Here is a 25,795-nt window from a genome sequence, read left to right on the forward strand (position 1 = left end):
CCCACCTAATTGGGAATTTTGCCCACAAAATTCAAATGCAATTACCTGAGAATAAATGCGGATAATCCGATCGCATCTCTGACTCAAGTTCTCAAGTGTGTTCCTCAACACCGCCTCGACTCCATGCCACTTTGACTAGTGAAACATCTTTTCCACGCAACCGTTTGATACTAGTATCATCAATTCTGACCGGAGCCACTGGAATCGTCAAATCTTCCCTCAACTGAACCGATTTAGGTTCCAACACATGACTAGCATCAGGAGTGTACTTCCGAAGCTGCGACACGTGAAACACGTCGTGCAGGTTCGAAAGATGAGGTGGTAGAGCCATCCGATACGCCACCGGTCCAATCCTCTCTAGGATCTGAAATGGACCAATGTATCGAGGATTCAACTTCTTTGCTTTAATCGCCCTACCTACTCCCGTGGTCGGAGTAACCTTAAGGAAAACATGGTCTCCTTCCTCAAATTCTAAGGGCTTTCGCCTCTGATCGGCGTAACTCTTTTGACGACTCTGCGCCGTAAGCATCCTATCACGGATTTTCTTGACTTGTTCAGTAGTCTCAGCTATCATTTCTGGCCCCAACAAGCTTTTCTCTCCAGCTTCATACCAACATAGCGGAGATTGACATTTCCTCCCATACAAGGCCTCATACGGAGCCATTCCGATGCTCGTATGATAACTATTATTGTATGCAAACTCCACTAATGGCATATATCGATCCCAACTCACCGGTTGGTCCAAAACACAAGCTCTCAACATATCCTCTAGTGTTTGGATCGTCCTCTCAGATTGACCATCTGTTTGAGGATGGTAAGCCGTGCTCAAGCTTAATCGGGTTCCAAAAGCTTTCTGAAATGCACCCCAAAACCTTGAAGTGAAACGAGGATCTCTATCAGAGATTATAGTAGCAGGTACACCATGAAGTCTCACAATCTCCTTTATATATAACCGTGCTAGCTCCTCAAGGGTGTAAGTCATCCGAATGGGTAAAAAGTGAGCTGACTTCGTCAATCGGTCCACAATCACCCAAATAGCATCAAAACCAGTCCTAGTCCTTGGCAATCCTGACACAAAGTCCATTGCAATACTTTCCCACTTCCATTGTGGAATCTCTAAAGGTTGTAACATACCGGCGGGCTTTTGATGTTCAATCTTTACCTTTTGACAAGTTAAGCACTTTGAAACATATTCCGCCACATCATTCTTCATACCCGGCCACCAAAACATCGCCTTTAAATCATGGTACATCTTAGTACTTCCCGGGTGAATGGAGAATCCGCTTTTGTGTGCCTCCTTTAAGATATCTTGCCTCAAAGTGCCAACATCCGGCACAATGATTCTACCCTTGAATCTCCATAACCCATCTTTTTCTTCCGACACTCTCCACCGTTTTCCTTGCTCAATAGCCGGTAACCCCTTCCATAACGCTTCATCATTTTGATGAGCCTTTAGGAGTTCGGTCTTAAAATCACTTGAGATCTCTAATCGGCTCAAACACAAAGTTCCGGATACTTCTCGAGCACCGATTTTCAGACTCTCGAATCCCTTGAGCAACTTCTCCTCTTGAAGCATCATCCAAGCCGCATATAACGACTTCCGACTTAACGCATCCGCCACTACGTTCGCCTTTCCCGGATGGTAATGCAACTCAAAGTCGTAGTCTTTCAACAATTCCATCCACCTCCTCTGCCTCATATTGAGCTCTTTCTGATCAAAGAGGTACTTCAAGCTCTTATGATCAGAGAAAACTTAGAACTTAACCCCATAGAGATAATGTCTCCACACCTTCAAGGCAAACACAACCGCAGCGAGTTCCAAATCGTGCGTAGGGTAACTAACTTCATGAGGTCTCAACTGTCGTGAGGCATACGCCACCACATTACGATGCTGCATCAGCACGCACCCTAGACCCTTCAATGAGGCATCACAATACACCTCAAATGGCTCATTCGACTCGGGTAACACTAACACAGGTGCAGTGGTCAACTTTTTCTTCAATGTCTGAAAGCTCTCCTCGCACTCAGGAGTCCAAACAAACGGAGTGTCTTTGCGGGTTAACTTTGTCAATGGCAAAGCTATCTGTGAAAAGCCCTTGATAAACCTTCGGTAATAGCCAGCTAGACCCAGAAAACTCCTTATCTCTGTTATGGTGGTTGGTTGTTTCCAGTCCATCACCGCCTCCACCTTAGTTGGATCTACTGCTATTCCCTTCTTGCTCACCACATGGCCCAAAAACTTCACCTTACTCTTCCAAAACTCACACTTAGACAGTTTTGCATAAAGTTTCTTCTCCTTTAGAATCTGCAATACGGTCCTCAAGTGTTCCGCATGCTCTTCTTCAGTCTTGGAATAAATTAGTATGTCATCAATGAAGACAACAACGAATTTATCCAGAAACGGACGGAAGACTCTATTCATGTAATCCATGAATACCGCAGGAGCGTTCGTCAACCCAAAAGACATCACAGTGTACTCGTAGTGACCATAACGAGTCCTGAAAGCGGTCTTAGGGATATCCTCGCCCCTCACCCTTATCTGGTGATAACCGGATCGCAAGTCAATCTTAGAGAAAACTCTAGCTCCTTGTAACTGATCCATGAGATCATCAATTCTCGGCAATGGGTACTTATTCTTTATTGTAACCTTGTTCAACTGCCTGTAATCCACACAGAGCCGCATACTCCCATCTTTCTTCTTCACCAATAACACTGGAGCACTCCATGGAGAAACACTTGGTCGTATAAAATTCTTTCCCAACAAATCCTCTAACTGAGACTTTAGCTCGTTCATCTCTAACGGTGACATCCTATAAGGAGCACTTGAGATTGGTCCCGCCCCGGGCACCAACTCAATAGCAAACTCAACCTCTCGGTTAGGTGGAAACTCATCAATATCATCGGGAAACACTTCCGGAAACTCACACACAACCGGAATCTGTTCCAACCTTTGATCATCTTCCGAAACACCCGCGGTTAGCAACATGATACCCTGACGTTCGAATCCAGAACAGTTCACCATCATCGAGTTCAAGTAATAATTATTCACCACGACCGGCCCTTCTGTATCTTCCGGCATAAAATACACCGACTTTGTAGAACAATCAAGCAGGACATGGTTCTTAGATAACCAATCCAATCCCAAGATAAGATCAAGACCGACCATCGGTAAACAGACCAAATTATGAACAAAATCACGCTGCTTGAACCTAAAAGAAACTTCCGGACATCCTAGCCTAGTCACCATGGCTTCATGGGTAGCATTATATACCTTTAGGTCATAACCTAAGGTTACAATCTTTAACCCTAACTCATGGGCTTTCTCAAATGCAATGAATGAATGTGATGCTCCCGAATCAAATAAGGCATTTAAGGTTTGACCAGCTAATTCACCGTTACCTCGAATAAGTGTCTCAGATCCCTCAGCTCCTACAGCCGAAGTGGTGAACACCCGACCAGTCTGTTGTGCCTTCCCAGCACCTTGTTTCTGCCTCTCCAGACAATTGGCGGCTTTATGCCCCGCTTTTCCACAATTGTAGCACAAACCCCATCCGGCCTTGCATGGTGCTCCCGGATGGTGACTCCCACACCTAGTGCAAGCTTGATCATTCTGAGGCTGCTTCCCAAACTTCTTTCCTTGGGAGTTGTTGTTGTTGGGCCTCCTGAAGGAGCCTCCCCTCTTGAAAGGCGGACCTCTAGGTGCAAAGCTCTTCCCTCGGTTCCGTGGGAATGATCCCTTGTGACTCCCTCTCTCAGCAGCTGCCTTCTTCACATACTCTTCAGCAACCCCACACTTGTTCACCAACACAACGGAAGTTCTGATCTCTATTGGTCCCTGAGCTCTATTTCCGTCGTTGCCATGGTTGCTCATCTGTTGTCCAAGAGCCTCTGCAGTGGCCCACAAAGCCGCAGCCATGTTCCCCAATACCGCCATAAGGTCTACCGGGTTATTCGAGTTATTCTCCGGTGCACGAGCATTCGTACGACCTCTCACACTACCTCTACCGCATCCACGAGGCGCCATCTGGTTCCAATACACACCAAACAATCGATATTAAGTTGATCAGTCTCAATATCGGAAGTCTAGTGCTTCAAAGTTCCAAATGCATGCTCATGAACGTTTATGCCAATTATATCAAGCAGATATACTAATGGCACATAACACACACACAGAGAATGCACAGAAGCATAGTCAGTCCATTCCTCAGGCTCTACAGGAACGAACTGCTCTGATACCATAATGTAACACCCTACCATACAGAGCCTTATGCTTAAGTCATAATTCAGAGATGGCAAGGTATTACGACCTCTAAAAATAAAAATTTAGTACGTATAGTAGTAAGAATGATTAATTATAACTAGGAGCCTTTGTAGAAAAAGGGGTAAACAAAAACCGCAACTCAAAAGCGCAACACTCCGATCGATAACGTAACGAACAAGGATAAACCAACGCGAGATTATATATATATAAAAGAGTGTCAAAAACAGGAATATCAAGGCTCAAAATCCGGCTGCGAAGATAACCGGTCCGAGCATAACAACATATACATATGATAAAATAAGGAAAACCTCAAGGAAACCCAAAGGGACACAAATACATAAAACCTATTCTCCAAAATCTCCCATAAGAGGAGTCATCACAGTTTGTATTATTTAATGGAGATCAAAGTATCTAAGAAAAACATATAAACCAAAACATAGCCCCGAGAATAAAGGATCTTCGCAATATAGAGTCTCCAGCATGCATCAGCGGGACACCTCACGTCCTGCATCTGAAAACCACAAAATTCGCATGGGTGAGAACCAGAGGTCCCCAGCATGGTAACAGCTTCCACATATATAATACATAATAATAGAGGAAAGCCAAAGGCAATCCTATAACTCCCTCCAGATAATATCAAAGCTTATAAACAAGCTAAACCATATCAGGGTATCTGACTAAAGATTCTTCAGTCTAACTAATACTTCCCTTTCCAATTCCTTCAAACCTCCCAACCACCAGCAGGAGTATATTATAGCAAACACAGATATATCAAACAAAGAATATACAAATAGTAGCAGATAAGACATTTAGACAATTAGCAAGTAATATGCAGTCAAATAGGCAATCTCAAACAGTTCACATAGTATGCATATGATGAATGCCTGTCCCTAGTGGCCGATGATATCATCTTGTCGGTTATAGAGCCAACCCGACAAGTCCTGGTCGCTAACCATTGGACTGTCCCTCTGTCGTGCATCCCCAAACTCGAGTTATACTCGTTATAAACTTGATCATAAACATGATCCATATCCATCACCCTCACTGGTGAATATTTACGGGGGTTCGAGCTCATCCGGGCCTTTCACAGTGCCCGGCCACACTTACGACATAGGGTTAACAGAGTCTCAAGCCTCAACCTGGAGCACGTGGTGGCTAGCCACTGCTACTACCCAGGGAAACTCGTATCTCTGATAGTGGAAGTGCAAATCACAATTATCAATAATTCAGCATCAACATGCATGAATTCTCATCCATGGATCAACATCCATATCAGCCATTCCGGCTCACGGTTCAATCCAGAACCAGCCAATATTCATAGCATACACAGCTACTCCGGCTCACGGTTAAATCCATAACCAGCCAATTCATTAACAATTCCAGCCTTTCGGCCCATGGCATAACAAGCACTTCCACCACCATCCTCCGCATCTCACATAATCATCTTGATCCTCATTGATCATACATATTTCCCTTGCTTCACTCGCAAGTTAACTCATTCACTAGCCCCTTTCTAATAGCTAGGCATGTCATAATGATTTAAGACATAAATGGTGAGATCGGAGGCTTAGAAGTATGAGATTTGGCTTTTAAAACTCAAAAATCACCTTTGGGATGAAAACAGGGCCACGCGTACGCGCACTCCACGCGCACGCGTGGATGGCCTCGAAAACTCATCGACGCGCAAGCGTCATGCACGCTAACGCGTGGATTCAAAACTTGCCAATCGACGCGCACGCGTCACCCACGCGTACGCGTGGGTGCTCTCATGCCCCAGGCACAACACAGGCACAGTTCTGGCATAACTCTCGGGAAAATGACTGGGCATTGGGTGCAGCACAATCGGCGCGCCCGCGCACATCACGCATACGCGTGGATGGCACTTCTCGGAAGATCGGCGCGCACGCGCCAGGTGCGCCCACGCGCAAGGGGTCATTCTGCTAAAAATTTTCTAAGTTAAAAGCTGCAGAATTCACAGATTTAAACCCCAATCTTCCAACGGACATAACTTCCTCATTTTAAATCGTTTTTCACCCGTTCTTCGAACGGCATGGACATCCCGGATCCAATTTCATTTCTAAATAGATTTGGTACAAAACGGAGATCCGTAGTCCAAGTTATGTCCCGTCAAAGTATGCCCAAAAACCATATTTTCATACAAAACCACAATATGCCATTTTCAAAACAAACCATTTTCAACTCCTTTCAAAGTCAATCAAACATGCCAATTTCATCCCTTTTCTTTGAAAACAATCAAAATGTATCAAACTCAACATCAAGCCTCCTCAACTCACACATTGACACATTACCACAATTTACCAAAATCACTATCTCATCATTTTAGCCCACTTCACCCAAGTGGCTCAAACTCAAACATATTGACATATCATATACTATTCCTCATGCCAATTTTCAACAACACCAATTCCAATAAACTATTATTGTACACAATCAACATCATACTCACCTTCAACATGGTCCAACACACAATTCAACCATAACCAATCATCAAGCATATATCACAACATGCATATTTCTCATACATCATACCACCAAGGCATCAATAATCATCATCACATATATGACCACATCATATATCTCAATCATTCAACAACATCAACCATTCAATGCCTATCTTAGGGCCTCTAGCCTAAGTATTTCCTACCACATTACATATTAGATACGGGAAACCGAAACCATACCTTAGCCGAATTTCCCAAGCTCCACCGGAGCCCTTCCAAACCACTTATCCACAAGCTCTCAAGGCCTCAACACCTCCAAGAACAGATTTTTCACCACCAACCCTTCCCAAACTTTTCAAAGTCACCAATCAAGCTCCAATATTTACATATACACAACCTAAGCCACAATCATCATACCCATACACAACATCTCAAAACCCAAACATCATAGAACAACAAAATACACTAGGGTTGAGAATCTTACCACCTCCAAGGTCCAAGGAGACAAGATTAACCTTCTCCTTCAAGAGAGTTGGGTCCTATAACATCAAAGAACCCAAAATCTCAACATTCAACCCATGAAACTCGAAAATAAGGGCTGAGATTTCGAACAGCAACACGTGGCTTACCTCAAGATTGGTTGTATGGGTTTTGTAGAGCTCTCCGCGGTGAACGCGTGGCCGCAAACGGGGTGGCAATCGGAGCTCTAGATCAAAAGTTATGGTGGTTTGAAGATCAACCAAGGGAGAGAACTTGAGAGAGTGTTCTTCCTCCCTTTCTTTCTAATTTCAGCTTGTGTGTGTAACAAATGAGGAGAGAGAGTGCTGAAAACTAGGGTTTTGGTTAAGCTATGTTGGGCCAAGGGCCCACTTTGGGTCCGGTTGGCCCGGTTTGGCCCGTTCGGTCCAATCTTGGTCCGAATTCTATAAAATTGGTACCAAAATTCTCGTCTCAGTCTCCTCTATCACATTTAGCCATAAAAATCACATTTTAGGCTTTCTAGAATAAATTCTCATTTATGGGTTAATTAGCCGTTAATTAACCGGGTTTTACATTTGGCCAGAAGATTAGTAATGATAAAACCAGAATTTCTTCTCCCAGAACGTCGGGGTCGGGCATAGTGTCAGAAGTGAAATCAGTGAGTTTTTGAACTTCACTAGAATAGATGACCTTGGAAAATATCTTAGTGTTCCATTTATTCATTCGAGAATTACAAAAGACACCTACAAGGACATCGAGGCCAAAATCAATGCGAGGCTTAACAATTGGAAAGCTACACCCTTGTCTTTGGCAGGCAGAATCACCCTGGTGAGATCAATCCTTTCTACTATCCCTAGTTATACTATGCAACTTGCTGTTCTACCTATATCTACTTGTAATTTTATTGACCATAAATGTAAGAGCTTCATATGGGGGGATTCTTAGAATTCAAAGAAAATTCATCTCCTTGATTGGAAGACTGTCGGCAAGCCCAAAAGATCTAGGAGAATGGGCATCAGACATGTAAAGGAGCTTAATCAAGCTTATATGATGAAAATTGGTTGGATCCTAATTGGAAGGAAGGACTCCCTCTGAGCTAGAATGTTGTGAGCTAAGTACAGATGTGGCAACGACATTATGCCCAATGTTACGAGAAGAAGTAGCGACTCAAACCTTTGGAAGGGAGTTTGCTCTACTTGAAAAGACATCCAAAGCAATTTCATTTGGCATATTGGTGATGGATCTCGCATAAAGTTTTGGGAGCACAATTGAGTCCCTGATTTTGGGAGCCTTAATCAACACGCATCTCAGGTAATTAATCTAGTCGATTATGATTATTCTTTAATGGATTTTCTAACTATTTCAGGTGAGTGGGAAAACGAGAAATTGAAAGGATGGCTCCCGGACCAAGTGGTTCAAAGGATTATATCCCTGTCCCCACATTTGCCTTAGAAGCAAGGAGATCATTTTGCCTTAAAAAAAGTGGTCATGCACTTTTGGGTTACCCTTTTTTCTTTATGGTTTGCTCGTAACAAACTAGTGTTTGATAAAAATGCTTTGCATCCTAAAGGAGTTGTGGAATCCATCCATAATCATGTCAAAGAAATTCTCAAAGTAATTAAAAATTCTATACTGACTGGTAATAAAACTATCACATTTGGTCTTCTTATTAGATGGTACCCGCCAGGGGAAGATTTTATCAAGATCAATGTAGATGGCTCATTCCTTACAAGTAGTAACAATGCAACTTGTAGAGGAGTGATGAGAGACGGTCTGGGGAGATTTATCAAAGGTTTCTCTTGCAATTTAGGGAGCTGCTCAATTATGCATGTTGAGCTCTAGGCTATTGTTAAAGGACTGCACCTCGTTGCGACTAACGGTTACAACCACATCTATTCTATCTATTCTATTATATAAAAATCGGGTTTCTGCACTTAATGATGGAGCTAACGTGGTATGCTTTTGAGAGTGTTTCCCGATTTATTACTTTTAATTCTGTAAAGCAAATCAATTATAACTAATTAATGATATCAATTAATTAATTTGATTAGACATTTAAATCCCACAATTTATTATAATTTATATAAATTGATTAATTATAATTAATTATATCAATTAATTATTTAATTTGATTTGATCAGAGTAAATATCAAATTATTTTAGTAAATAATAAATATTATAATGAAATACATGAATTAATTTAATTAGTTTATTTTTTTCAATATCATCTATTTATAAGATCATAATGTATTTTTTGAAGTACAAATGTTAGAGAGTAAAAGTCATGAACTTATGGACATTATGATGATAAACCTACTTGCTACTTAGCTTTTTTAACTCTCTTTTATTATTGTATTTGTTGCAAATTTAGATGATATAGTTCGAGATTGTTATGATGATTTAGCCTAGTATTATGGTATTTTGAAAAATGATGATGATACAATTAGAAGTAATTATGACTTAGACTAGTATTATGGTATTTTGCAATGATGATGTAATGTGAGATTGTGGATTTTACATAATACTTTATATATCATATTTGATGGTATATGTTCAATTAGTTTTTTTTTAGTAATTTGATTCAACTAGTTATGATCATTTATTGACACTAAATTAAAAAAATAGTTGGAACTAATTTCACTACAACATGAGAAAATTGTTGCAAATAAAAAATTAAATAATTACAAAAACCGTTGTCAAAAGTTACAAAAGACAATGGTGTTAAAACCGTTGCCAAAGGCAGACACACAATGACAATGGTATTAAAATCATTGCAAAAAAAAAAAAAAAACGAAAGCAACAATTTAAAACCGGTGTCTTTGTGAACAACAAAATTACAACAGTTTAAAATCGTTGCCTATTCAACTATGGTATAAAACGGTTCTAAACCGTTGTCTATACAGTAACGATTTAAAACCGTTGTCTATACAGTAACGGTTTAAAACCGTTCCTTAAAAATGATTGTAAAAATCATTGTCTATGCCAGTAACTATGGCAACGGTTTTTTTGTTTCCGTTGCCTTAGGTAAAAAACCGTTGTCTTTGAGTATTGGCAACGGCCGCATATACCACAGGTCAAAAATCGTTGTTGAACCGTTGTCTAAAATTTTAAGAATGGTTTTCTGATTTATAGCAACGGTTTTTGACCGTTACGAAAACCCTTATTTGTTGTAGTGATTGCAATTTTGCTAGAACAGTGTGGGAAGCACTCAAGCCTCAAGAGCATGTTCCTAATTTCTTTAATCTTGATAGGAAAAAGTGGCTCTTAAATAATCTGTCCCTCCAACAAAGTGGTCATGCACTTTTGGGTTACCCTTTCTTCTTTATGGTTTGCTCGTAACAAACTAGTGTTTGATAAAAGTGCTTTACATCCTAGCGGAGTTGTGGAATCCATCCATAATCGTGTCAAAGAAATTCTCAAAGTGATTTAAAATTCTATACTGACTGGTAATAAAACTTTCACATCTAGTCTTCTTATTAGATGGTACCCGCCAGGAGAAAGTTTCATCAAGATCAATGTAGATGGCTCCTTCCTTACAAGTAGTAACAATGTAACCTATGGAGGAGTGATGAGAGACAGCCTGGGGAGATTTATCAAAAGTTTCTCTTGCAATTTAGGGAGCTGCTCAATTATGCATGCTGAGTTCTGTGCTATTGTTAAAAGACTGCACCTCGTTGCGACTAACGGTTACAACCACATCTATTCTATCTATTCTATTATATAAAAATCGGGTTTCTACACTTAATGATGGAGTTGACGTGGCATGCTTCTAAGAGTATTTTTCGATTTATTACTTTTAATTCTGTAAAGCAAATCAATTATAACTAATTAATGATATCAATTAATTAATTTGATTAGACATTTAAATTTCACAATTTATTTATAATTTATATAAATTGATTAATTATAATTAATTATATCAATTAATTATTTAATTTGATTTGATCAGAGTAAATATCAAATTATTTTAGTAAATAATAAATATGATAACGAAATACATGAATTAATTTAATTAGTTTATTTTTTTCAATGTTATCTATTTATACGAGATCATAATGTATTTTTTACTTATTCGTTCTCTTTTCTCTCTTTTATCTCTTTCTCTCTTTCTTGTGTTTAGGGTACAATTTTTGTAATTTATTTAGTTTTTAATTCTTTTATCACTACTTATACATTTAATTTTTTTATATTTTTAAAGATTTTTATCTATTTTAGTTGCTCATGATTAGGCGCATATTTTTCCCTTCTAGCTTTTGATTAACAAAAGATATGTGTCTTTTTTACGGTGTTTTTAAATTGTCTTACTATAATTTTATTTTGTAATATTCTCTTTTATCATGTGTACTTCATGTGTTTAAGGAGTTGACTTAAAGTTATAATATGATATATAAAATTATAGTATAATTTATAGTATGCTGAAATATTAGGACATTATCGTATAGATGTTTTTTAATTTCTCCATTAAATTCAATCATATAGGATCTTAAAAATTATGCAATTATGTAATTATTTTTTTAATATAATTATTGTATTCATCATTTACATTAGTGAGACTATTTTTATTATTGATATTTATAAAATATACTATTATCTGTATAATTAATTGAATCATCTTATTCGTTTAAGTTTAATTCTATTGAATTAATTATTCGTAGTGTCATCACTATTTCTATTTTTAAAGATTCTTTTTCAATATTATTTAACAATTATAATAACATGATAATAGTTGAAAAAAGATAGAACAAAAATTTTTTTAATGTAAAAATAGGACAAAAAGAATAAATTTATTTAATAACTTTTTAAAAATATGTATGTTTCTTCTTTATAGATAATTATTGTAAGACATAAAAAACTCTAACAATTATTAAGAATAAATGATCGTTATAAAAACAATGCCAATTTAAATTATATACAAATAAATCATGCCAAACATAACGTACAACTTAAAAGGGTTATTTATGAAAGAATATAGTTTATAATATTTTTTATTATTTAATTAAAAAAAACATAATTACTTAACAATCCTTATTTTTTAAATTTACTATATATATGCAATTTTACTTTTTTTTGGATAAAATTCTACTTGGAATGCTAATTCTTCTAATGATGCAATTTGATATTATTATTTGCACACTAATATATATATATATATATATATATATATATATATATATATATCTTTGATTATTAAGTTATAATTAATTTCTAATTCAATTTTTGGTAATTAAAATTTAAATAATTAAAATTATTAAATAATGAATATTTTGCAGTTAACTAATTTTGTTTTTGTTATTAAACTTTTAAAAAAGGTGAGTTGTTAATCAATTCTAAATTCAAATTTAAATTTAAATTTGTGTAAGAAAATATTTTGAATTTTTTTCACTAATTAGAATTAATTTTAAAATAAAAAATTATTTTGTAATATCATATTATAAGATATTATAATCATTCATTTTTTCTTTAATGGCAATTATTGTTAAATAAAATGATATAAAAATGGAAAAAAATATATATTTACCAATCTAGGAATAATAATTCATTTTTCAATACAATAAATTATATATTAAATAACAAAAGTTATTATAGTTTCTTTTTACACAAACTAATATACTCAATAACGGTATTTTGATAATATTACTAAGAAATATTAATCAATCTAATAGCTTTTATAATGAGATTAGTTTATAAGTTTAGAAACTTAAAAATTATGTCATAAAATATAAAATTTTAGCTCGTAACAACGTTGATTATATTGTTTGACTCACTACAAGAAAAAAGGCCTATGGCCACGCTTTTTTTTTGCTACGCTTTAAAAGCGTGGCGAAAAGTGGTATATGGCCACGCTTATGTGAGGGTGGCGTTTGAATAGAGATTTGGCTACGCTTTTTTTTGCTACGCTTTAAAAGCGTGGCGAAAAGGGTCAATGGCCACGCTTTTATGAGGGTGGCAGTTGATGCGAGATTTAGCCACGTTTTTTTCTACCACGCTTAAAAAGCGTAGCCATAGAGAGATTTCGGCACGCTTTTAAAGCGTGGCAACAGAAATTTGTTATTGTGACGTTTCAGAAGCGTGGCCGTTTCCTACAAGCCTTTTGGCACGCTTGAAAAGCGTGGCCAAAAAGTTCCCTCAGAAAAAAAAATTAAAGAAGCTCGAATAAAACAAAAACGCCTGCCCTAGCCCCTTCGTGATTCAAAGACTTAGAAAAAAAAGCCCTAGCTAACTCCTTTTTTGTGCCTTGCCCTGACTCCTCCTTCGAAAGCCCCAATGGCGACCACCAATCTCCGTTGTGCCTCACCGCTGCCCCCTTTGAAAGCCCTAGCTAACCCTTCTTCATTGTGCTCGCCTTAACCCTTCTTCAAAAGCCCTAACCCCTGCCCTCACCGCGACGACAACATTCCAACGAAGAACGACGAAGCCCTCCCTTTCGCACTGCCGCTCGCTTCCTGCTTCCTCGCTTCCGTGAAGAACGAGGACGAAGCCCTCCCTTCCGTGCTGCCATTTGCTTCCTGCTTCTTCGCTTCCGTGAAGAACGACAAAGCTGTAACATCTGACAAGGTGGAAAAGCGCCAGTTCCAGCTTCAAAGAAGGCTGTAGGTTTCTCCTCTTTTTGTTTTTCTGCAGTCAGATTCATGAGGATGACTCTAAGTTTTCATTCTGTTTTTTTTTTAATTATTCATTGTTTTTATTATAATTTCTGACCTTGGACCTGGGGCTTGCAGTGAGAATTGTATACATCAGATCCAATTGTTGCGTTTGGAACTAAAACACGTCGAATAACTGCAGATTCTTCACCCGATTCTGAAGTCATAGTGGCTATTCTTATGGGGTTTGGTTTACACTGCAGGCTTTGGGGATTCTTAGTTTGTGTGTAGCTGATGATTGGTGTTCTGGTTTCTGTACTTTTTCAATTCGTAAGTTTTTCTTTTTGGTGCTGCTTTTGCAATTTTGGTTGCATTTATTTATCTTTTTTGAAAATTTGAATCTTTGAATTGAAAGCTTCGGGTTTTGCTGTGTGTGTGTGTGTGTTTTTTTTGTTGGGGGGGCTGCTCAACCCTGCTAATGTTTGTAATCTCCCCGACGCGCTTTTTCTATGCAAAAGCATGTCTAGTCCAAATGTTAGTAAGAATTAGGGCTTTTTGTGTGTAGTTATTAGATTGTGATTCCCCTTGCTTGAAAGGACATTTTTGTACCGTCCAAATTTTAGGCTTGTTCCATAACTTGAAAGTGTATGTTTACTTTCTTCACCATGAGGTTGCTGTTTATTTGGTTGTTTAACTTGTATTAGTTTCACTATTTCAGTGTATACTTTCCTTATGCTAATATATATGTCTGGTAACCTCTCTTTTAATTTTGGATCCATATCAGCAATTGTTCAGAGCTGAGTAGAAAGTATCATTTTTTGGTGCATTGGATTTCAAGGCTGTATTACCTTATTGTTTTACCTTATTGTCAAAATATAGCTTGTATTACTTCTAAGTTGATTTGAGTTAAAATTCTGTTATTTTAATCAGAATTAGGCACAATAAAGAAGAAAACTCGTGGAAAGACAATGTGCAAAAAGCTTCATGCCACTGATTTTAATGATCGACGGGAGGTGGAATTTTTTGGAGGGCAACCTATAGGTCCAACCAAGGAGGTTGTATCTAACCTCAACCAACTTTTGGGCACAACAGTTAGAAATCCTCGTTTTGTGACTTTGCTATATACTAGTTGGCATGGTGTGCCTAAAAACATCAAAGAGGACATGTGGGAGTATGCCAATGTATGTAAATATAGCATTATAGATAATGTTTTTAAAATTTATTTGTTACTTTATTAATGCTAACCTTTGACATTCTAATTTGTTGTATTTTTTAGCAAAAATTCATTCTTCCAATAACTTCAAAGCCATGGGTAATGAAGGGATTTTGTCGTGCATGGAAAAAATACAAAGGCGAAATAAAAAAGGAACATTTCTTGAAGTACAACACAAAGAAAGAAATGATAAAGAACCGACCGTTAGAGATCCCTGAGGTTCAATTTCGCAAACTAATTCGGTATTGGAGTCTTCCGACTGTCAAGGTAATATTGTCTTTTTGTTCTTTATGTGATTAAATTTGGTGTTTTGGGAAAAGGTAGTGTGATTTTGAAAAAACAAGAAAGCATGTTTATTAAGAATAATAACATCACTTTTTCATATTTATATTTAGGCTGTGTCTACTAAAAATGCTGAAAATAGGTCAAAGCAAACATGTCCTCACCGGATGGGTTCCACAAATTTTGGAATAGTGCGCAAGCAGCTGGTAATATAAGATTGATATTTTTTGTGATTTCTCATTTATATTCATGTTGTAGTTTTCTAGTTAGTATGCTTCATGTAAATTTTTTTATATGTACTCTAGCGCGACTCTAAAGAGAATAGTGAAGAACCATCAAGAGTTGAAGTTTTCATAGCAACTCGCACAAGTAAAAAAGGAAAAGAAATTGATGCTAAAACACAAAGCACAATTGTGAGTTTTTTGTATTTGTATTTGGATTTGTACAATATAAATTCTATAGTGATTTCTATTAATATTTAGTTAATGCGGCTTTGTATTTTATTGCTCCTCACTTTTGACAGGCTGAACTTCAAACCCGAATAGAGGCAGGGAAAAATGATGAGGATGCATTTGTAGGAGTGCTAGGAAATGACCAACCAGGTCGAGTTCGTTGTTATGGGGCTTCGATTACAAGAAGCTCTCTTAAAAAGGATGAGGAGATTCGACAAGTCAAAGTTGAATACAACAACAAGGTTGAATCATTAGAGAAGAAGATGGACGGTGTATGCAGTTTACTAAAAGTATTGGTGCACCAAGTCAACCCTGGAATGAGTGAGGAAGAGGTAGCAGCCTTAGTGCAAGCTGCCCAAAATTCTCCTTTGGATGCCTCAAGTAGCAGACCAAGAAATACTCCTCGAAGCTCAGAATCAACTCATATTCCACCCAAAGATGTAAGTCACTATCTTTGGATATTCGATATATTTCCAACCAAAGTAGTTAACTTATTGTTGTTGTTGATTTTGGACATGTGATGATAGTGAGACAAAAGTTTATAGACGGTGCTAATGGTGTTGAATTAAAATCTGAATTCCAATTTGTTGAAGCTTTAGTGGTGTTTTGTTTTGTGTCTAGTGTGGCATTGAATCTCAATTTTGGAAAACACGAGAAATCTTTGAAGATTTGCACTTTTTCCTAATTAAATTGGAAAAAGGGAAAGAAAAGAAACCATAATTGAATTTTAATGGTTTTGTTTGTTTTTATTTTTGTAGACTCCAGAAGGAATTAATGGCTCTCATGGTATATTTCATTTTGCTTGATTTATTTATTGGGGATTGGTTTTCTTTCTTTCTTTTCCCACCTTAAATATTAATCAGAAGAAGGAATCAGTTATAGAATTGATCCATATGCAATTTGTATTGATTCTCCAGTTGCTAGTATGCATGTGACTGTTAATTTGGTTAATTTGGTTGTGAAATATATTAGGAGTTAGGGTGATACATGTCACTGTTGTGTAAAACATGTGACACTTGCAGCAAAAAAAAGGGGGGAGGGGGCTGTTTGATTGTTAGCTTCCTATATCAGTACCCTTTCTCTTTTTTGAAAACTTTAAGAACAAAAAAAGTATAGTGGCTTTCAATGAAAGAAAAGCCTTTGCTGGTTATAATTATTGTACGATTATAACATAGTTTGTTTGATAATATGTCTTTTAATTTTTTGGTTTGGTATAAGATGCACTAACACACAACAATATTTAAAATTTTGCAAGGCAGTGCTGAAAACAATTTCTCTCACAATGATGATCAGTAATCATGAACTTTTGTATTTTGTAACGAAGTGTAAATGAAGTAGATAATGTAACCCATGTTGGAATTGTAACTCATGTATTAGGAAATTGCTAGTGGATGAGACTTTGATTTTTGGTATTTTGTTTAGAGTATATCATGTGATCAAACACTTTTTTTCTATGACAAGTTTATGAAGAAGGATTAGTTGATTTAAAGTTTGTAGTCATCTTTTAAATTTTAAAATTATCCATGATTAAGGTTTATAAAAAAAAGAGTGCTAATATAGGTACTGAACTTACAGCCAAGCATTAAAAGAGTGGTCCTATTGTACAACAGCAATCAACAGCCACGCTTTATAAGTGTAGCTGTATCTCACAGCTATTGGCACGCTTTAAAAGCGTAGCCATATGTCTTGCTATTGGCACGCCTCAAAAGCGTAGCCATATCTCCACTTGTTGCCACGCTTTGAACGTGTGACCATAACGTTACAGTAGGCAACAACAGGCACGCTTTAAAAGCGTAGCTGTATCTCAAGGCTATTGTCACGCTTTTAAAGCGTAGCGATATGTCTTACTATTGGCACGCTTAAAAAGCGTAGCCATATGGTACGCTATTGGCACGCTTTTAAAGCGTAGCCATATCTACCTATTGGGTCGCTTTCAAAGCGTGGCCATATGTCATACATATGGCCACGCTTTTAAAGCGTGGCCATATGTAAAAGCGTGGCAAAAACAAAAGCGTGGCGATAGGTCACCAAAAGCGTGGCGATATAGCAACCGGCACCCTTGCAGTTGTGACCCTTTGAAAAGCGTGCCGGTATCTCAAAAAGCGTGGCGAAAAGCTATCGCTACGCTTTTTTGGACTTTTCGCCACGCTTTAAAAGCGTAGCAAAAAGCTTGTTTTCTTGTAGTGACTTCCTGAATGAATATGATACCAATAAATAAAACTATCACAGTTAAATTTCAACAAAGGCAAATCTCCATAAGTATTATTGCTATCATCAATGAGAATTGTTCTACTTTTATGACAAATACTATTTTCTTTCACTGTATTTTTCAACTCAGCAGATCGAGAACTAATCCTCCACAAATTAAAACTCCACTTATTAAGGATCTGCTGCTAGTCAATCAATTATTACATACACAATGCTAGATTCAAAATTCTAATACTTACTTAGATAAACGAATAAGGTGATCACTCAACTAATCTAAATTAATTAAAACAAATACTGATTATTTTTAATATTTTTAACATTAAAAAAATTAAACTTTGATTTTAATTACAATTTTATAAAATATTTATAATAATTATTATTATATATATTTTGTTTAATATCTTTTAAAATAAAAATATATATTTTTATTAATTATCCCGTACAGAAACATATACTAGTTGTCATAGAATCAGATTCTATGATAGTCGTCTAATTTATCAAAGAAGGTCTACCAAAACACCACCCTCCTTGCTACCCTCTCGTGAAAGAGATCCAAATTATGATAAGACGTCTGAATCAGATTAACTGGTTACATACCTTAAGAGAAGTAAACTGTGTTACTAATTTTCTTGCAAAAATGGATCACGATCTTCTCTTTGATTTACATACCTTTGAATTTTCCCATGGTGTTAGTACCATGCTGTACTGTGATAGCTTCGGGTCCCTAAGACTGAGAGGGAGTAGCTAGTTAGTGTTTCCTTTTTTATTTTCTTGTTTTGTGAATTTCTTTGCTTCTTGTTTTCTAGAATCCTTGATCCCTCAAATTCACCAAAAAGAAAAAAAAATAATACCCACTCACCAAAAAAAAGGAAAAATGTACTCATGGATTTTCCAAAGAAAAAACTGAAACCATCACACATGTCGAAATTATAATATATCACAGCTAATACTTAGTTGAAATAACATATTAGTATGTCTTTTAATATACTACATTCAGGTTTGAACTTTTATAATGTCAAATGGTGAATAAAATTTTTTAAAAATATTGGTATATATATAAGTGAATAGTATACATAAATTTGTGATGTAATGTCTAAAATTAGAGACAGTCAAATTTATTATTTTATTTTAAAAAATTATATTTAATATTTCAAATTTTTATTATACTATTTTAAATAAATTTAATTATTTATTTATTATAAATCTTTTTTTATCATATTTGATATTTTTGCTGTTAATTATTTAATTAAAGAATAAAAATTAACAGACATATAAAAATTAAAGAGTGATTTATTGATTAACTTTTAGCGTATATTGTAACACCCTACCACACTAAGCATTACGCTTAAGTCGTAAAACAGAGGTAGTGTGGTGTTACGACCTCTAAAATAAAATTAGTACACATAATAGCAGAAGAATTATAATATGCTAGGAGCCTTGAAGAATAGAGGAAATAAAAATCGCAAATGTAAAAGCGCAACGCTCGAGAAATGAGTTAACTTGCGTGCTAAGAAAGTTACAGCTGTCAAGTGTAAAGTAACTCAAAACAGGAACAGAGAGTCAAAGATACAAAATAACGAGCTCCTGACTCAGCCTGCGAAGTCAAGACTGGCCGGAGAATATACACACATATATACATATATATACATATCCAAAACCCAAATGTACATAAACAAAATCCTGCCTCTCCATACACCTCTAGGAGGATCAAAAAGAATAAGTTATGTGGAGAGAAAGCTAAGTACATATATATACATCATAGCATAACAAAATAACCCAGTAACCACTCCGCTTCAAGAGTCCAGACGCCTAACGAGATGCCTCTCGACCTGCATCTGAAAATCAACAACATAGTATGGAATGAGAACCGGAGGTTCTCAGTATGGTAAAGGTGCCACACACATAATATATAAGGTCCTGGGAATGCCAAAGGCAATCCTAGAACGCCGACACTCAGATTATAGAGCTTAAAGTATTAAATAGAAGCCATAAAAGGTGGTTTACTAAGGATATTTAAACCTAACTTAACTTAACCTTAAATCTAAATCCCATTCTGCCATTCCTCCTTACCTCCAACTCCATCATGCATTTTCACGGACAAGTAAACAAACAAACGCAAGCACAAGAAGGTTACAAGTACTGCAGATAACAAATATACATTTAACATGGCAAGTACATTTAGGCACACCCAGTTAATACACTAGCAAGTAATTCAAGTAATATGCATATGATGCATGCCTGTCCTATGGCTGATGAGGCTCATCTGTCGGTTATCCAGCCAACCTGACAAGTCTGAATTGTACTTAGACTGTCCCCCGACGTGCATCCCCAAGAGTCTATGCATAGTTTTTCTCAAATAATCAATAATACTCAATGGGGGTAACATTTCCGGGAATTTATATAGTGTCCGGTCACACACTTACGTCGTAGGGTCAACAGAGTATCGAGTTTTCAACCTGGTACACGTGGTGGCAAGCCACGGCACTTAATCCAGGGAATCTCGTATCTCAGATTAGTCAAATTCATAAGCCATATAAATAATTCAATTATAATTCATCAACATCCACATCATTCTTAATCGCATCTCATTCATCATTATACGTCAATCATATTCAATCCTTATCCTTCATTGTCACACCTCCCATTCCGTCCATCAATAATTCCAATTCAAAACATAATTCATTATTTTCTAAATGAATCAAACTTAAAACATGCTCATTTCCTTAATAACTCTAAATCAAACCATATACCCTTTGAATCTAAATCTTTTCAAATAATCATATAAACAAAATCTCTAATTTTTATAAAATTTTGACAGCATCTCCTCTAAAACTTGGACTTTGCCACCCTTTTCGGGTCCAAACCTGCTTTCTTTTCAATTCAACATACCCTTCCTCATCATCATAACAGTCACCACAATAAATCTACTTCAGATTAACAATTATATTCATACAATATTCAAATCCAACAACCAAAATTCAACTAAGGATCATAGTTCACTAATCCTAGGCTTCTAACACAAAATATCTCAAATCAATAATTCACCAAATCATTAGCACTAAACCAACCATGTTCATCAACAATAACATTCACCATCCAAGATTAATAACTAATTATCCAATAAACTTCAACCAAATGTATTCATCGACAAATTACTAAACATTAAACATACACCTGCATTCCAACTTATCCTAAGGCCGTCTAGCCTAAGTTTTCACAGAACATTATATATTAAATGCAAGAAACCTAAACCATACCTTAGCCGATTTTCACGTAACAACCAAAGCTATTTATTCAAAACCAAAACAGCCCCTCAAAACTCAACTAATCCGCTTCCTCTAAGTTCCAGTATTCACAATTTCAAGCTCCAATTATTTATTCACAACCTAATACACATTCATAACACATATATATAATTTAATACTTAAAGCTCAAATTCAATGAAAATAAAATAGAATTATCGTATCCTCACCTTACCCAAGCTTCACATAAGCAAGAGTGAACGTTTCTCTCAAGCTAATTGGATCCTAAAACATCAGAAATCAAAGAAATTTAATATTCCCACTTACAATTCAAAAATTGGGGGAAGATGAAGCTGAGAGTGATTAAACAAGTTACCAATGAAATTGTTCCGGTAGAAATGTAGAGCTCGACGCGGTGAACGCTTGGCCGCAAACGGTGCGGCGATTGGAGCTCGGACGGAGAAGTTACGGGGATCGGAAGTTAACGTAACAATTTGACGTTCTTTCTTTCCTCTCCCTGATGCTCTTCGACGCTGCCAAAAATGGGGAGAAGAAGAACGTGGGTTCACTTAAAGGGCTGGTCCGGTTGGGTCCACGGCCCGGTTTGGGCCCGGTTTAACCGGTTCGGCCCGTTCGGTCCAATTTTAGATCGATTTTTTTGAAATTGGTGTCAAAATTCTCGTTTCGATGAGCTCTACCCTATTTTGATATAATATTCACATTTTTAATCCTCCTTATTAAAAACTAATTTATTGACTAATTATCTACTAATTTAACCGGGGTTTACATATATTGAATATTTTTGTATTTTGAAATATGAGAATAAAGAATATCCTTCTAGCTTTTTCATTCAGAAATAAAAAAATTAATTTTAAAGATAAATTAATCTTTAACTAGGACGGACAATCTTCAGTGATTAACTTGCTTCTTTGTTAATGCTAGTTTCAGCATTCACAGTAGCTACTTAACTAGGTGAAATGCTTTCAGGAATAGAAATTGGCTCTGGTTCAGGAGTAAAAGCATCAGCTTGGGCACTTTCAACAACATCATTTACTGGCACAAATTCAATCTCAATTGAGTTGTATTCACCAACATATCTAAATACATCATTCAAAACATAGTATCCTTTGTCCTGTGGAGCTAGAAAAAATGACTGAGTAAACTTTTTCTTTAAATTGTCACTTCCAATTAAGCAGCCAGTCACGACAATCATCACCCCTTCTTTATAAGACGGTTGATCATCAGCACTCAAAATCTCTACCCTAAAGCTTGTGTAGTCCAGTGATAGTATCATTTTATTGATGTCTTCTATAGTGGTCACCGTTGTCATGATACCGTCATCTTCAGACCGACTTAGGACACTAGTATCGTGGTAAAATCTATGAACTTGGCCTGGATCTTGATGCAGGATAGAGTAATACTGCTCCACAAAAGCATTGCCAACCATCTGCAGGGTCGGGGATCCATCAGACAATGCCATCTTTTCGAAGGGGAAATCAAAACCTAGGAGTGAGAGAAGGAGAGAGACAGAGAGAGAAAGAGAGGGAAGAAGAGGTGAGTGTGAGAGGAGGCGGTTGAGTAGAGTGAGATCTCTAAAGCTCCCCGTTTATGTTATTGAATGTATTCAAATTATCTAGAATGATACAATATAAAAGGATATTTATAGATACTAAGAGAATCGTAATAATAAAGCCATAATCTCCTATAATAAATATTTAGATATACTAAATAATACTAATTGATCCCAATTATATTCTAACATCGAAAATGCTTGGTAACCAAAGAAAATCAGCCAAAATCAGCCATAACTTGCCTTATTTAACATTCATTAATTGTTGCGACAATTAATGAATGCTAAATAAGGCAAATTTTGGCTGTTTTTTTTTTGTTTACCTAGCATTACCCAATCTTAACCCTACATATACCTGAAAATTTTCTCAAAATTCTACCTTATCCTACCGCGAGTTGAGAATGTCTCAATCTTAACCCTACATGCACCCTAAAGTTCTAAACCCTATCGTATTTAACTCTATTCGTAGAAAAATAAAAAAAATTTTAAATAAATATAAAATTCAACCATTTCAAATTTCATACATATTAATAAAATAAAAAATAAAAAATTATGTTAAAATTAAAATAAAAAATAATAAAATCTTAAAAAAATTAATATAAAATTATAAATAATATGATTATTAATTAACTTAATAATTATTTTAAATTTTTATAAATAAATTATAAATTTAACATTCACTTTTTTTATTATATACATAATTTTGACATATATATTATATAATATATTCGAAATACAAATAAAATAAAATAAGATATACCCTAAATTCATATCCTATTCTATCTGTAAATAAATTTGTACCTTACTTTACTCTATTTGTAACAGATCAAATAGACAATCCTATCTAAACGAATTCAAATTAAATATTTATGAATAGAATATATATTGCCAACTATTCCTCGAACTTTTGGGTGCATTGCAAGCGGAAATTATTTTCTTTATGGAGGCAGTGTTGGTGTATTAGCCGAATATTGGCCAAGGAGGGAAATTGCGGATGGGTGGAGGTCACGTTCAACACTCCGGAGGCGTGGTGGCTGAGCAGATAGCCAGGTGGCAGCACGCCGGGGGCGTGGTGGCTGAGAGGAAGAGCCAGGTGGCAGCACGTTAGGGGCATGGTGAGTGAGTTAGAGAGCAAGGTGGAAGCACGCCGGGGGCGTGGTGAGTGAGCTGGAGAGCAAGGTGGCAGCACGCCGGGGGCGTGGTGACTCACTACGCGGGGGGCGTGATACATGGAGGTCCGTGAAGCTGCGCCGAGTCCCGATGTCTGCACCACGCGGGGGCGTGATGAAACCAACGCCAGTGAAACTCCTTGACATATATATATATATATATATATATATATATATATATATATATATATATATATATATGCATGCGTTGGGCTCTCTTCTTCTCCATCCATGGTCTTTGAGATGAAGTATAGTGAGGAGAAGGAAAGAATGAAGTGGGTTAGTCTGTAGGTAATATTAGTGAGGAGAGTGTAGTGAGAGTATAGTGAGTAGTAGTGAATAGTGGTGAGTTAAATTTATACGGTGAAAGAAAAATAATATTAGTTCAAAGGATTAAAAAAAATGGTACGTAATTATTTGGCGCCTGAAAAACATATTATCAACTATTTGGATCATCCTATTTATGTAAGTGGATAAATTCTTTTTTTTTTTTGCTGTATTTAGAGTAAAGTTTATTTTATTTTATATATATTTTTATTTTTTTATACATGTATATTTTGTAATGAGAATATTATTTTGTGTATTTTATAAATATTTTAAGAATATAACAATAGTTTTTATAAAGTAAACGTTAATAATAATAATAATAATAATAATAATAATAATAATAATAATAATAATAATAATAATATTATGTATAATTTGTTATAATTTTTGTTATTATGAATATGTTGAAGAATAAAAAAAAGTATTTTGACTTTGTAAAAATATATGTTGCGCATATATATGAGTAAGTAAATATTATAATAACTTAAATATGTAAAATGTATAAAATAGTATATTATACTATATTGTTATTAAGAAACTAAATAAATAAATAAAATTATAAATAAAGATTATTAAATAATACGTAAAAGATAAATATTATTAAATATTGTTATCGCATAAATATGTGAATGTTTATTATAATATTTATAAGGATTATTATTTAATTAAAGTAACATATATCTTTGTTGATGCAGCCTAACAGGAATTTGTTGGTGCGTAAACTGGATCCGCCACAGACGTGGAATCCGATAGTGGAGAACTACTTACGCGCCACGGGTTTCTACCACGTCTCTAGAATTGGAGTCATAAAAGGATTTCACCCCATGTTAGCTGCTCTGGTTGAAAGGTGGAGGCCTGAAACTCACACCTTTGTATTGCCGATCGGTGAGGTTACAGTGATATTAGAGGATGTCGCTCATATATTCGGCCTACCCATTGATGGAGAGCCTGTCAGTGGATGGACAGACAGTAGTAGCGAGTTTGTTCAAAGTCAGGGCATAGCGATATTCGGTCGTGAGCCATCAGTCAGTCATAATGCGAAGTCTTATATAAAGTTGGGTTTGGTTCGACGTATCAGAGACGCAGAGCCGTTGGACACTGAGGAGTCCATCAGGAGATACGTCAGATGTCATATCTTCTGTTTGTTAGGGTCGACCCACAGCCACCTGTCCCACAGCCACCTGCCCCACAGCATGCAGTGTTTGAGCCGATTCCTTATTATATACCACAGTCACCGGCCTACAGTCATGGTAGCCACCATTCTCAGCATTCTTAGCACAGTGACCACGCTCAGAGCAGCCACCATTCTCAGCATAGTAACCACAGTCAGTCCGGCCAGCATCATGATCCCATACTTACCATTCCTTCCGGTACAGATTGGTTTGAGTTCTCCAGCGGCGGAGAGACTGGTTTGGGTGGCTGGTCAGATTTTAGTGGTATCCCTTCACTGTCGGTGTCAGCTGATCCACATAGGGCATCAGTAGATATGGCTCATGGTTTCCTGGGACGTACTTCTGACCACACGTCAGGGAGTGCGTCATGTGATAG

The 25,795-nt window shown here is 36.3% G+C and overlaps 1 protein-coding gene and 1 pseudogene across 1 annotated transcript; one reads left to right on the plus strand and one right to left on the minus strand.

The window, feature by feature from the left end:
- Positions 1-14,752: 14,752 nt before the first annotated feature.
- Positions 14,753-16,537, plus strand: LOC130984097 (uncharacterized). Its single transcript, XM_057907573.1, has 6 exons — positions 14,753-14,965; positions 15,061-15,264; positions 15,393-15,485; positions 15,585-15,692; positions 15,803-16,171; positions 16,490-16,537. The coding sequence occupies exons 1-6, from the start codon at positions 14,753-14,755 to the stop codon at positions 16,535-16,537; spliced, it is 1,035 nt and encodes a 344-aa protein (XP_057763556.1).
- Positions 16,538-22,090: 5,553 nt separating this feature from the next.
- LOC130984113 (nuclear transport factor 2-like) lies at positions 22,091-22,661 on the minus strand (annotated as a pseudogene).
- Between the last annotated feature and the right edge of the window lie 3,134 nt (positions 22,662-25,795).

The sequence above is a fragment of the Arachis stenosperma genome, chromosome 1 (assembly GCF_014773155.1).
Source record: "Arachis stenosperma cultivar V10309 chromosome 1, arast.V10309.gnm1.PFL2, whole genome shotgun sequence".
Classification (NCBI taxonomy): domain Eukaryota; kingdom Viridiplantae; phylum Streptophyta; class Magnoliopsida; order Fabales; family Fabaceae; genus Arachis; species Arachis stenosperma.

Bases quoted from the DNA above. Each gene is read 5' to 3' on its own strand.
- LOC130984097 (XM_057907573.1), top strand. From the start codon at position 14,753: ATGTGCAAAAAGCTTCATGCCACTGATTTTAATGATCGACGGGAGGTG. The intron at 15,265-15,392 runs GTAATATTGTCT...ATTTATATTTAG, and splicing joins GGAGTCTTCCGACTGTCAAG to GCTGTGTCTACTAAAAATGC. The intron at 15,486-15,584 runs GTAATATAAGAT...TATGTACTCTAG, and splicing joins GAATAGTGCGCAAGCAGCTG to CGCGACTCTAAAGAGAATAG.